This window comes from Oncorhynchus keta, chromosome 32, assembly GCF_023373465.1.
Source record: "Oncorhynchus keta strain PuntledgeMale-10-30-2019 chromosome 32, Oket_V2, whole genome shotgun sequence".
Classification (NCBI taxonomy): domain Eukaryota; kingdom Metazoa; phylum Chordata; class Actinopteri; order Salmoniformes; family Salmonidae; genus Oncorhynchus; species Oncorhynchus keta.
The window spans coordinates 14,723,315-14,737,138 of NC_068452.1; the positions used below are offsets into that span (position 1 = coordinate 14,723,315).

The window sequence follows — 13,824 nt, forward strand, 5'->3', positions numbered from 1 at the left end:
CAACACTAATAAATAACACATTTGGAAACATGTAGTAACCAAAAAAGTGTTAAACAAATCTAAATATATTTGAGATTCTTCAAAGTAGCCATCCTTGGCCTTGATGACAGCTTTGCACACTCTTGACATTCTCTCAACCAGCTTCATGAGGTAGTCACCTGGAATGCATTTCAATTAACAGGTGTGTTTAAATTAAAAGTTAAGTTGTGCAATTTATTTCCTTGTTAATGCGTTTGAGCCAATCAGTTGTGTTGTGACAAGGTAGGGTTGGTATACAGAAGATAGCACTATTTGGTGAAAGACCAAGTCCATATTAAGGCCAAAACAGCTCAAATAAGCAAAGAGAAACGGTAGTCCATCATTTCTTTAAGACATGAAGGTCGGTCAATGCAGAGATTTTCAAGATCTTTGAAAGTTTCTTCAAGTGCAGTCGCAAAAACCAGCAAGCGCTATGATAAAACTGGCTCTCATGAGGACTGCCACAGGAAAGGAAGACCCAGAGTTACCTCTGCTGCAGAGGATCAGTTCATTAGAGTCAACTGCACCTCAGAAATTGCAGCACAAATAAATGTTTCACAGAGTCCAATTAATAGACACATCTCAACATCAACTGTTCAGAGGAGACTGCATGAATCAGGCCTTCATGGTTGAATTTCTGCAAAGAAACCACAACTAAAGGACACCAATAATAAAGAAGAGACTTGCAAGAAACAAGAAACACGATAAATGGACATTAGAACGGTGGAAATCTGAGTCCAAATTAGAGATTTTTAGTTCCAACCACCGTGTCTTTGTGAGATGCAGAGTAGGTAAAAGGTTGATCTCTGCATGTGTGGTTCCCACCGTGAAGCATAGAGGAAGTGGTGTGGTGGTGTGGGGGTGCTATGCTGGTGACACTGTCAGTGATTTATTTAGAATTCAAGGCACACTTAACCAGCATTGCTACCACAGCATTCTACAGCGATATGCCATCCCATCTGATTTGCGCTTAGTGGGACTATCATTTGTTTTTCAACAGGACAATGACCCAACACACCTCCAGGCTGTGTAAGGGCTATTTCACCATGAGGAGAGTGATGGAGTGCTGCATCAGATGGCCTGGCCTCCACAATCACCTGACCTCAACCCAATTGAGATGTTTTGGGATGAGTTGGACCACAGAGTGAGAGAAAAGCAGTGCCCAGCATATGTGGGAACTCCTTCAAGACTGTTGGAAAAGCATTCCAGGTAAAGTTGGTTGAGAGAATGCCAAGATTGTGCCAAGATTGTGCAAAGCTATCATCAAGGCAAAGGCTGGCTAATTTGAAGAATCTCAAATATAAAATATATTTTGATTTATTTAATACTTTTTTGGTTACTACATGATTCCATATGTGTTATTTGATAGTTTTGATGACTTCACTATTAATCTACAATGTAGAAAATAGTACAAATAAAGAAAAACCCTTGAATGAGCAGGTGTGTTCAAACTTTTGACTTGTACTCTATATGTATTATTTTGAATGCAAAAGTATTGAATATATTGTATAGATCAATAAAAACACATAAGGCTATTGAATTAAATAAATATTTTACTCGTATAATGTGTGTCCCTCAGGTTTATGTCATTGGTGTTTCCGCCATGAAAATCACTCATTACGAAGATATTCAAGGACCTTACATATTCTCTACAGTGGCAAACTGTTATCGGGGAGGGGTCTATATTAAATACAATTATTAGCTAATCACACGCTTTTAGTATGTCATACATTTGAAAAGTCCACTAATAATGTGATGTTTCTAAATCCAAGGTGTCACTTAATGTTACTCAATTTATATGAATGGAAATAACATTGTGATCAAAATGATTAATCATATAACTTCAGTAAATCATTTTTGATGACCTCAGATTTGAGCATTTGAGGCCTCCATTTCATTTGTGTTACCTACTCCTACTGGTGACACAATGTTATTATGATGGTAAAAATAATTTAAAGTCATTGAGCTACCATATTATTTGATTAAGATTGGGAAGATGTCCCCAAAAACATTTCAATAAGAAAAATAATTCATTTTACCAAAATGCCATGCCCAAATGCCACCGTAATTGAAGAACCATCCTACCCACACACTTTTTAATTGATTCTGCTTAATGTAAAGTGTCTAGTAAGTACGTCATTTCTAAAATGTGGCATGGGGACAAAAATTATGAAATGATGTGTTAATTATACTCTAGTCCAAGAGAAAACAGGAGAGCAGTTCAGTGGGTAATGCAGATAGAAATGTCATAGTAAATTAAGGCTATTGTATGACTCACAGATATTTATTTATTTAAATAGGCAAGTCAGTTAAAGAACAAATTCTTATTTTCAATGACAGCATAGGAACAGTGGGTTAACTGCCTCGTTCAGGGGCAGAACAACATATTTTTACCTTGCCAGCTCAAGGATTCGATCATGCAACCTTTAGGTTACTAGGCCAACGCTGTAACCACTAAGCGACCTGCCACCCCAGTTATGGATTATTGTTGTTGTCCATTTGTAATCTGACAATAATAAAACTATCTTTTCCTTCTTGATTTTGAATAAATAACAGAACCTGACGAAGACAAAGTAAAATGTATCTCTTTTTTTAAGAAGAAAATATTCTCAAAAGCCATGACAAACTTGTGCTTGGTGGAAATACACTACCGCTCAAAAGATTGGGGTCAGTTAGAAATGTCCTTGTTCTTGAAAGAAGCACATTTTTGTCTGCTCTCTCTCTCTGCTCTCTCTGGCTTCGAGGTCACCTGGCTGCTCGTTATGGCTCACACCTGTCACCATCGTTACGCGCTCCTGCGTGTCATCAGACTCACCTGGACTCCATCACCTCCCTGATTACCTTCCCTATACATGTCACTCCCTTTGGTTCCTTCCCCAGGCGTTATTGTTTCTGTTCCAGTGTTGAGTCTGTGCATTGTTTGTGTTTCTTATTTAGTTTCATGTTGCGTTTATTTTATAAAACACTCCCTTAACTTGCTTCCCGACTCTCAGCGCACATCGTTACACCATTAAAATAACAGCAAATTGATCAGAAATACCGTGTAGACATGGTTAAAGTTGTAAATGACTGTTGTAGCTGGAAACGGATGATTTTTAATGGAATATCTACATAGGTCTACAGAGGCCCATAATCAGCAAGCATCACTCCTGTGTTCCAATGGCATGTTGTGTTCGCTAATCCAAGTTTATAATTTTAAAAGGTTAATTGATCATTAAAGAAGCAATAACAATGGCCTTCTTTAGACTCCCTAGCTGCTGGATTTATCCTTCCCTCTTCCTTTCCCGCCGGCGCAGGGTTCTTCGTGAAGAAAAAGGACGAGCCCTTCGCTCCTGCATTGACTACCGGGGACTCACTCATCTTCTCTACCTTCGAGCCGCTCCAGGGGGCCACTGTGTTTTCCAAGCTGGATTTACGGAATGCCTACCACCTGCCCCGGATACGAGAGGGGGGCGAGTGGATGACCGCCTTCAACACAGCCAGTGGCCTCTACGAGTATCTGGTCATGCCCTTTGGCCTCACCAACGCTCTGCTGTGTTTCAGGCTCTGGTGAATGATGTCATCTGCGACATGTTGAACCGGTTTGTCTTCATCTACATTGACATCCTCGTCTTCTCCCACTCCCCTCAAGAACGCATGTGCCACGTCCGGCAGGTCCTTCAACGCCTTCTGGAGAATCAGCTGTTTGTGAAGGCGGAGAAGTGCGAGTTCTATCACACCACCATCCTTTTTCTGGGTTACATCATCTCTGCTGGGAGTGTCCAGGTGGATTCTGGGAAGATGAGAGCAGTGATGGATGGGCCTCAGCCTACATCCAAGGTGCAGCTGCAACGTTACCTGGGGTTCGCCAACTTCTATCGGCACTTTATCCGGGGTTATCTGGGGTTACAGCACCCTGGCTTCCCCCTGTCAGCACTCACCTCGCCCAAGCCAAGGTTCCGTTCACGTGGTCTCCAGCTGCTGACCGGGCGTTCCGGGACCTCAAACATCGCTTCACCACAGCTCCCATTCTGGTTGATCCTGACCCATCTCGTCAGTTCGTGGTGGAGGCTGATGCTTCAGATGTCGGAGTGGGGGCTGTCCTGTCCCAGCGTTCTGCCCTTGACCTCAAGCTACATCACTGCACCTTCTTCTCCCATCGTCCTCTCCCCAAACTACCCTCTGTGAAAGATACGGCCCAGCTCATGGACTGCCCGTGGACATGGTCTCCGACCAGGGTCTTCTGTTCTCGTCCCAGTTCTGGAAGGCGTTCTGCACCCTCATTGGGTTGTCGGCCAGCCTGTCCTCCAGGTTCCACCCCAGTCCAATGGCCAGTCTAAGCGAGCCAACCAGGACCTCGAAGCTACCCTGCGCTGCCTGGTCTCCGCCAACCCCACCACCTGGAGCCAGCAGCTTGTGTGGGTCGAATACGCCCATAACACCCTTCCCTGCTCTGCCATGGGCCTATCTCCATTTGAGTGTTCCCTGGGCATTCAGCCCCCGCTTTTCCCTGAGCAGAAAGAGGAGGTTGGCATACTTTCTGCCCAGATGTTTGTCCGCCGCTGTCGTCATACCTAGAGGAGAGCCCGGTCGGCCCTCAAGACCATCTCCAGGTATTGACGACAAGCGGTTCGCCATCGGACCCTGGCTCCCCGGTATTGTCTCGGGCAGAAGGTATGGCTATCCACCCGGGTGGAGTCTCGCAAACTGTCCCCCCGGTGTATCGGCCCTTTCCCCATCTCTAAGATCATTAATCCCTCTGCTGTCCACCTTCTGTTGCCACGTACCATTCGTATTCATCCTACATTCCATGTGTCTATAATTAAGCCCGTGTCTCACAGCCCTTTGTCTTCTATTTCTAGGCCCACCCCTCGTCCCCATGTCGTCGATGGCCATCCGCCGTACACGGTGAGACGCCTCCTGAGGGTTCGACCATGGGGCAGGGGTTTCCAGTACCTGGTTGACTGGGAGGGTTATGGCCCGGAGAAGAGCTAGGTCCCCGCTAGAGACATCCTGGACCTAGCCCTCATCGCCAACTTCTACCGCCGGACCTCCCAGACCTGGACTAAAGCATCCGCCAACTCCTGGACAGTCTGTGGTGCAAAAGCAAGCCAAATGAAACTAGTTCAGACAGGACAACCTGTTCGGTAAGGGAGAGGAATGGTTAAAAAACAAACAAATCTCACTTAAAGGGAATGTTTCTGATTATGGGGGAGGGGAGAGCTTAAGGGAGGGGTAGAAGGAAGGAGAGGTTGATGCTTGGAGCTGTGTGGAGGGAGGGACCAAGGGACAAAAATCTCAAAGCTGGGTGAAAGGAGGCAGGTTGGTGGATGGAGCGAAACATGATGTCCCAGATGTGCTCAATTGGATTCAGGTCTAGGGAACGGACGGGCCAGTCCATAGCATCAATGCCTTCCTCTTGCAGGAACTGCTGACACACTCCAGCCACATGATATCTAGCATTGTCTTGCATTAGGAGGAACCCAGGGCCAACCGCACCAGCATATGGTCTCACAAGGGTCTGAGGATCTCATCTCGATACCTAATGGCAGTCAGGCTACCTTTGGCGAGCACATGGAGGGTTGTGCGGCCCCCCAAAGAAATGCCACCCCACACCATGACTGACCCACTGCCAAACCGGTCATGCTGGAGGATGTTGCAGGCAGCAGAACGTTCTCCATGGCGTCTCCAGACTGTCACGTCTGTCACATGTGCTCAGTGTGAACCTGCTTTCATCTGTGAAGAGCACAGTGCACCAGTGGCGAATTTGCCAATCTTGGTGTTCTCTGGCAAATGCCAAACGTCCTGCACGGTGTTGGGCTGTAAGCACAACCCCCACCTGTGGACGTTGGGCCCTCATACCACCCTCATGGAGTCTGTTTCTGACCGTTTGAGCAGACACATGCACATTTGTGGCCTGCTGGAGGTCATTTTGCAGGGCTCTGGCAGTGCTCCTCCTGCTCCTCCTTGCACAAAGGCGGAGGTAGCGGTCCTGCTGCTGGGTTGTTGCCCTCCTACGGCCTCCTCCACGTCTCCTGATGTACTGACCTGTCTCCTGGTAGCGTCTCCATGCTCTGGACACTACGCTGACAGACACAGCAAACCTTCTTGCCACAGCTCGCATTGATGTGCCATCCTGGATGAGCTGCACTACCTGAGCCACTTGTGTAGATTGTAGACTCAGTCTCATGCTACCACTAGAGTGAAAGCACTGCCAGCATTCAAAAGTGACCAAAACATCAGCCAGGAAGCATAGCAACTGAGAAGTGGTCTGTGGTCCCCACCTGCAGAACCATCCCTTTATTGGGGGTGTCTTGCTAATTGCCTATAATTTCCACCTGTTGTCTATTCCATTTGCACAACAGCATGTGAATTGTATTGTCAATCAATGTTGCTTCCTACTAAGTGGACAGTTTGATTTCACAGAAGTGTGATTAACTTGGAGTTACATTGTGTTGTTTAAGTGTTGCCTTTTTTTTTTTGAGCAGTGTATTAGAGCTACAAGTGTACCTCCTGCCTGCAAAATAAGACATTTTCATTGGCAATTTTCAGTCTTTAATTACATTTTATTATCACCCCAAGAAATCATTTTCATATTGATATGTAGCCACATGTGGTTCCACATAATATTGTTGCCAGAACTATGTATCTACATGGTAGTTATATAGGTATATTATATAGGCAGGTACATTGCAACCACAGTGTAGGTACGCATTGTTATTTATGGTAGGTCTACAACTGTTACCTCCTTAACACTTTTTACAAACAGACATTTGCTCAAATTGACTGTTAAAACCATAGAGAAATGCAATACTGTAATTACACTACCTACCTATATATAGTACATACACATTTGAAATGGCATGTTATTGGACGTGGACAACTTTTGATTGAATTGAGCTTCCCTGTTGATTGTCAAGCATGACATTTATTTCCAAAAATCTCATGGAGTCAAATCCTCTACTTAAAAACCCGAGATATCTCAAATTGTAATACCATGACTCCTTATGAAAGGCACTCTGTGTTGAAATGACCTAACTGTTTGTTGCAGATCGTTGACTGGAAATGCTGTGCAGGATCAAAAGGCACTCTGGCACACATACAGACATGTTAAGAAACAATTCCCCTGCCTATATTACCAAACAACACTGCCAATGATTTCCTGAAAAGTATCATCTTTGCGTCCAAAAGCGTTATTGCTTTATTCCCAACGGGCAGAGGTTGCCGAGCAACTCTCCGATGGGGGTTGATGTGATCATACATTTCTATTTGTTAAGGATGCCATTAGATTACAACACATTGCAAACGGTTCCATCACTGTCCTCGCACTATAATTGTAACCCAATAAATCACACTTCACCAATAAGCTTGACTGTTTTAGGTACCTTTGTCTCTCTTCTAATCTTGGTTAACCCAGAACTAAAATCTCACGTAATTTGGTCAGAAACTCAAAGTCCGTCCAAGAGATTATCTCTCTTCAAGAAAACTGAAACAGATATGTCTCTTTTCAAAGACAGTTGGTATTTATAGTGACATCACATTGCATTACTGTACATTTCTTTTCAACTACATAAGTGAAAAGCTCTCCAAACAAACAAAATCAGTGATCTTTAAAGGGGATACGATGTGATTGTGAACCTCACTTGGCAACTATGGTAAAAGATAATAAAGGGCAAGTGTGATTTCAAACACTGGTAATTTCTCTGCAGGAAAACACATCTTGACTAGACTAAGGTTGAGATTTCACAAATATTTCAATGTAATGAGAACTCCTACTACTCTGCAATACATACATTTAGCAAGGGATGAATAAGAAGGACTTGTGTTCAATTTAAGTCACGTTATGCTCTTACAATGTTATCGTTAGCTTGTGATGCATAAAATGACTATTTTGTGGCCTGGCTATTTCACCCTCCTGTATGTGCTCTGTGTGTGTGTGTTGGTTTTCACTGCAATTATCCAATGGTTCCTTCTCTAAGAAAGGAATACACACTTTGAGCTAAAACAAAACAATTTCACCCAGTCCAGTGCTCAACCAGCAGATTAGACAATATACATTCAATCACAATTTATACAGCCATCAATTTGAATGAAAACTGGCCAAAACAGGACAAGGACCAGGAATGGGAAACCCTTGCATGGAGTATGTGGATATCTCTATTAAATCCAAGCACTACAGAGAGTGTTAGGCCTTGTGAGGGTCTGGCAGGGAGTAAGAGGGCTGAGTAGTTTAGCATTTTATCCACTAATGGATAATATGAGATATGGGGACAGGTAAACTGATCTAAGATCAGTGCCTAAGAGCAATTTATAACTGGAACTTAGAAGGCATAGGGTCCCACGATGATGGTGAGCCGGAGCAGAGAGCTGGAGCGGTAGTTGAGGGCATTGTTGTGGGTGACCATCTCCAGGTCGACCACGTGCTCCCGCGGTCCGGTCAGCGGCTTGGTCATCACCAGCATGGCGCTGACGTTACTGGAGCGCTGGTAGGTTAAAGGGATTATTTAGGTTAGCATGTTCTGAGGATGCTAACAAGGGTTCTATCACTACCATTATTTTACACTTGTTGGATAAAAACAAGCAATTGTCAATAAACATTCCTAAAATGTTGATAGAACAAAATACGCTAGACTAGGGTGGATCATTTTTATGTCTGTGAAATAGATAAATAGCAAATAGCAGTGTAAACACTTTTTTTGCGCATTTGTCACAGTAAACTTGCAGTCACACGGTGCTATGTTGTATGGTCCTTCTACTACAACTTGGGGGAAAAAAAATGCAGTTTATTAGGCTACAGATTAAATAAGTAATGAGACATTTTACAGAGTGGTGAAAGTTCACAGTGAACTTGATGCTCCTTTCCAATAAATATTGAGGGTCTTAATTTGTATGCTGGTGACATGATTATCGGTGCTTGGCTGCCAATTGACATATAAAACTGATCTTGCGCTTATCCATAATCTCATCATGTATCCTCTGCACTATGTACAGCTGTTGGCTGGAACATAGCACATTTGCTGTTTACCGCAGACTTTTTGTGCCGAAACTATCGACAAAGTTAAAAGTGGGATGGAAACATATTGAACAGTTTTTTATTCTGTAAATAAAGTACCTTTTTATGTGGACTACGTCATTACGCACAGCTTTTTAGTCGCAAGAAGTCCGTTTGATGGAAACACACCACTGCTGGTAAAATTTGTATAATTTTTGGTGCAAATATTAGAATATTTGCTTCAAACCTACTTTTTATTTGCTTCAAACTACTTTTTAGATATCCAATAATAAATGATGTATGTGGGAAATGTGTGTGAGCTATCCATTTAAGGGTAAAGGGATCGCAATGAGGGGAAGTCAAAAGATGATTTAATTAAAGGGACTGTCTCACACGATATTCCCTAAATAGCAAAGGGCAACCAGAACATCTGAAACCACCCCCTACTTCAAATAAGTGTTTAAATAACACAGTAGATGAGAGATCATTCAATTACGCGACCACTTAGGTAGAAAAGCAAGTGACAAATGCTGACACCATCTGACATGATGGTAATGTTAATGCCTGGTGAGTGACTGAAACATCTCTGGGCTCACCCTGAGGAAGAACTCCCCTCCCTCGTTGCCAGACTTGACCCTGAAGGTGTTGTGCATGTTAGGGTAGACGCTCGTGGCCTGGATCTGGAAGATGTCGGCTGGGACGGAGCGCTCCGACGAGATGCTCATGTACTTGTAGACGATGGATGGCGGCAGGCCTCTGCACATTGTGGGCGACTGGCAGCTGCAACGCCTACAGACATGCAGAGACAGAGAGAACCATTGGATGTGGGTGGTCATGTTAGCAGATACTTTTATACATGTGGCCAATGTGGTTTTTAGCTATGTGGTCATTTTAGCAGACACTTTATTAATCTCGTCCTTGTGGCTTTGTCTACAGTATGTGTTTTTTTTAGCTAGCACTTTTATTGATGTGGTTTTGTGTAAATGGTCATTTTAGCACTTTAATACATATTGTTTTAGCTATGAGGTAATTTTAGCTGACACTTTTATCCATGTGGTCCATGCTGTCTGTAACTCCCCACCAATGTGTGTAACTTATGTTGTAGCCTAGATACTGACTGAAAAGCAGGGGAAAAAAAACACTTACACTGCCTGGCTGCCTCCTGCTTATATTTGCAATTATGTAATCTTAACCTTAACCTAAATTAGTTTATACGTCATGTCGATGTCACGAACCTCGCCGAAGATGGTGCCTCTTCCTGTTCGGGCAGTGCTCGGCGGTCGTCGTCGCCGGCCTATTAGCTGCCATCGATTCCCTTTCCGTTTGTTTCTGGTTATTGGGTAATTGGGTACACCTGTTTTGTGTTAGTGTTTGTTTGTAGGCTATTTAAGGGCACTAGGCCCGCTGGGTATTTGTGCGGGCTTGTTTTTTGTTACTCTGTTGGATGGTGGTTTTTTTTGTGTCTTTATTCTCCGGACTATTTTGGTCCTGTTGTTTGGGCTGGTAAATTGTATGTGCCCTGTGTGTTGGCGTGACCGTTTTGTTGCGCCGGTGAATAAATTTGACAATCTACTGAACCTTGCTCTCTGCGCCTGATTCCACCCAGGAGCAGGGGAGAGCAGCAAGTGCGTAAAGTTTTTTTGGCGTGAAGTAACACGTAAGGTTGTTTAGTGCACGGGGAAAGGAATCCTCAAAGTCAAATCAAATGTTATTTGTCACATGCTTCATAAACAACAGGTGTAGAGTAACAGTGAAATGATTACCTTCCAACAATGCAGAGAGAAAGGAAATAGAGAAATAATAGAAAAGTAATAACACAAGTTAATAAAAGTAATAATAAACACACAATGACTTGGCTATATACACAGGTAGTACCGAGTCAATGTGCTGGGGTACGAGGTAACTGAGGTAGATATGTACATATAACTAGGAATAATGTGACAAGGCAACGGGATAAATAATCAACATTAGCAGCAGTGTACAGGGCCTTCAGAAAGTATTCATACCCATTGACTTATTCCACAGTTTGTTGTTTTACAGCCTGAATTCAAAATTGATTAAATATTGTTTTCTCCCTCACCCATCTACACCCAAATACCCCATAATGACAAAGTGAAAACATGTTTTTAGAAATGTTTGCAAATTTATTGAAAATTAAATACAGAAATATCTCATTTACACAAGTATTCACACCTTTGGCGGCAACTGAGTTAGGAAGCACGCCTGTATCTTTGTAGTGACTGGGTGTACTGATACACCATCCAAAGTGTAATTAATAACTTCACCATGCTCAAAGGGATATTAAATGTCTGCATTTTAATTTAAATGTTATCCATCTACTAATAGGAAAACCTCCCTGGTCTTTGTGGTTGAATCTATGTTTGAAATTCACTGCTCGACTGAGGGACCTTACAGACAGTTGTATATGTGGGATACAGAGATTAGGTACTCATTCAAAAATCATGTTAAACACTATTATTGCATATAGAGTGAGTCCATGCAACTTACTACGTGACTTGCACATTTTTACTCCTGAACATACAGTATTTAAGCTTGCCATAACAAAGGCATTGAATAGTTTTATTTGTAATTAATTTTCAAAAATCTGGAAAAACAATTCCACTTTGACATTATGGGGTTATTGTGTGTAAGCCATTGATCCAAAAGTATCAATTTAAATCAATTTTAAATTCAGGTTCTAACACAACAAAATGTGGAAAAACTCAAGGGGTGTGAATACTTTGATGGCACTGTATGTGATGAGTCAAAAAAGTTAGTACAAAAAGGGTCAATGCAGATAGGCCCTAGAAATGGGACTTCCTCTGACACCGCCTGGTATAGAAGTCCAGGATGGGATGGACCTTGGCCCCAGTGATGTACTGGGCTGTACGCATTACCCTCTGTAGCGCCATGCGGTCAGATGCCAAGAAGTTGCTATACCAAGCAGTGATGCAGCTAGTCAAGATGCTCTCAATGGTGCAGCTGTAGAACATTGAGGATCTGAGGGACTATATGCCAAAATCTTTTCAGCCTCCTGAGGAAGAAGAGGCATTGCTGTGCCCTCTTCAAGACTGTTGGTGTGTGTGGATCCTTAGTGATATGGACACCGAGGAACTTGAAGCTCTTGACACGCTCAACAACAGCCTCGTCGATGTGAATGGAGGCATGCTCAGCCATTTGTTTCCACGATCAGTTCCTTTGTCTTGCAGACGTTGAGGTTGTTGTCCTGACACCGCACTGCCAGGTCGTTGACCTCTTCCCTATAGGCTCTCATTGTCGGGTTATCAGGCCTACCCATAGCCGCGGGAAGTAGGGGTGCTGAGGGTGCTGCAGCACCCCCTGATAAATCACAATTTAAAAAATAAATACTAATAAAAAATTAATAATAATAACCAAATTAGTGCACTAGGCCTTTATTACTCCTGTATGAGGTAGAAAAATACTTGTCAGCAGAGCAGAGAAAAATACCCCCTTCCGTTGACAGCATCCCCAGCCCAAAACATCATCCCGTCAGCAAATAAAGGTCATGCAGCCACTCTATGTGGTCATTTAAGGGTCCATACTATGTATACTATGTAACCAACTGGATTTGAACCTGGGTCTCCTTCACCCCACAATACTGTGTTAGCCCGCAAAGACTTCAGGTCCCAGTCAAGGTTACTCATCATGTGATTATCATCATGCATTTCACCGGACCATACTCACCCCTCTCCTGTCTTCACATAGGGCTCATGGCAAGGGTTCCTGGGGTAGCAGCGGAAACCGCCAAAGTAGTTCCAACACATCTCGTCCTCGCGGCAGTTGTTTCCTGTTTCACACTCATCTATGTCTGTTAATGGAGAGAAAATGTAGTCAATGGTAATTTCAATAAGAAAATAGCTTAAGATAGATTGAGCTTAGTGCAACTGTCTTGAGGTCTTTGTAAACAAGCAATGCGTAGCTTAAAACTAAATGTGAAACTATAATTTCTATCTCATGTACTGTTTGTTAATGAAGTCAATACTGACTTTAACCAAGATACAAGTAAAAATCTAGGCCTAAAGCCAATGAGTTATCATTGGGGATTCAGGTAAACAGGTATTGAGATTCATTATTATGACGTACGACTTGCTGCTGGTGTAAGAGAGGGCTAGATATTATACTAGTTGAAACAGGCCTATTTACCTTGGCACATTCGGTTGCCTTGGAGCTGGTATCCCTCGGGACAGGCACAGACATATCCTCCAGGCTGATTAACACACTGCCACTGGCACATGTAACTCGAGAAGGCGCATTCGTCGATATCTACGAATATATAAATATTACAAAGTCAACCCTTAAAGAGGAGAAGGCTGACAAACTTCTCAGGAAAGAAAATATTAGGTGTGAGTGGGCGGATTGTGAAATTGTATCAGTATACATTAAGGTACTGATAAATATACATGGAGATTACCAAACATTAGGAATACCTTCCTAATATTGACTTGCAGCACCTTGGCAGGAGGCTTGGTTAGAGGCTAGCTCATAACCCTGCTCACACTGGCAGATGAAGGAGCCCATGATGTTGTAGCACTGGTGCTGACAGGGGTTGCTCCCCTCACACTCGTTCACATCTGCAAGACAAGGAGGCACTAATAAATTAAAAGAAAAATTACAGAAAGGCAGAGCGGAAGTGGAAAAAGTCAAAATTTCAGGTCCATTATGATATTCTGAGAGAACAACTTGACACATACTGTATAACAAGGCAATTAGAAATGCTCGACGTGCTCATTTTTCTAACTTGATCACTAATAACCAGAATAATTTTAGATCGCTCTTCTCGACCATTGATGGCTGATAAATCCTACCCCCGCAAA

The 13,824-nt window shown here is 43.0% G+C and overlaps 1 protein-coding gene across 2 annotated transcripts in view; it reads right to left on the reverse strand.

Annotated features, from left to right (window-relative positions):
* Positions 1–6,542: 6,542 nt before the first annotated feature.
* The window catches only part of LOC118365058 (EGF-containing fibulin-like extracellular matrix protein 1), a 35,737-nt gene continuing 28,455 nt past the window's right edge, over positions 6,543–13,824 (reverse strand). For both annotated transcript variants that reach the window (XM_052490677.1, XM_035746964.2), the window contains exons 5-9: positions 13,462–13,581; positions 13,154–13,273; positions 12,695–12,818; positions 9,586–9,778; positions 6,543–8,480 (exon numbers count right to left, since the gene is read on the reverse strand). In XM_052490677.1, coding sequence (XP_052346637.1) covers positions 8,319–8,480; positions 9,586–9,778; positions 12,695–12,818; positions 13,154–13,273; positions 13,462–13,581 — 719 coding nt within the window. In that variant the 3' untranslated portion in view covers positions 6,543–8,318. The remainder of the gene's footprint in view (positions 8,481–9,585; positions 9,779–12,694; positions 12,819–13,153; positions 13,274–13,461; positions 13,582–13,824) is intronic.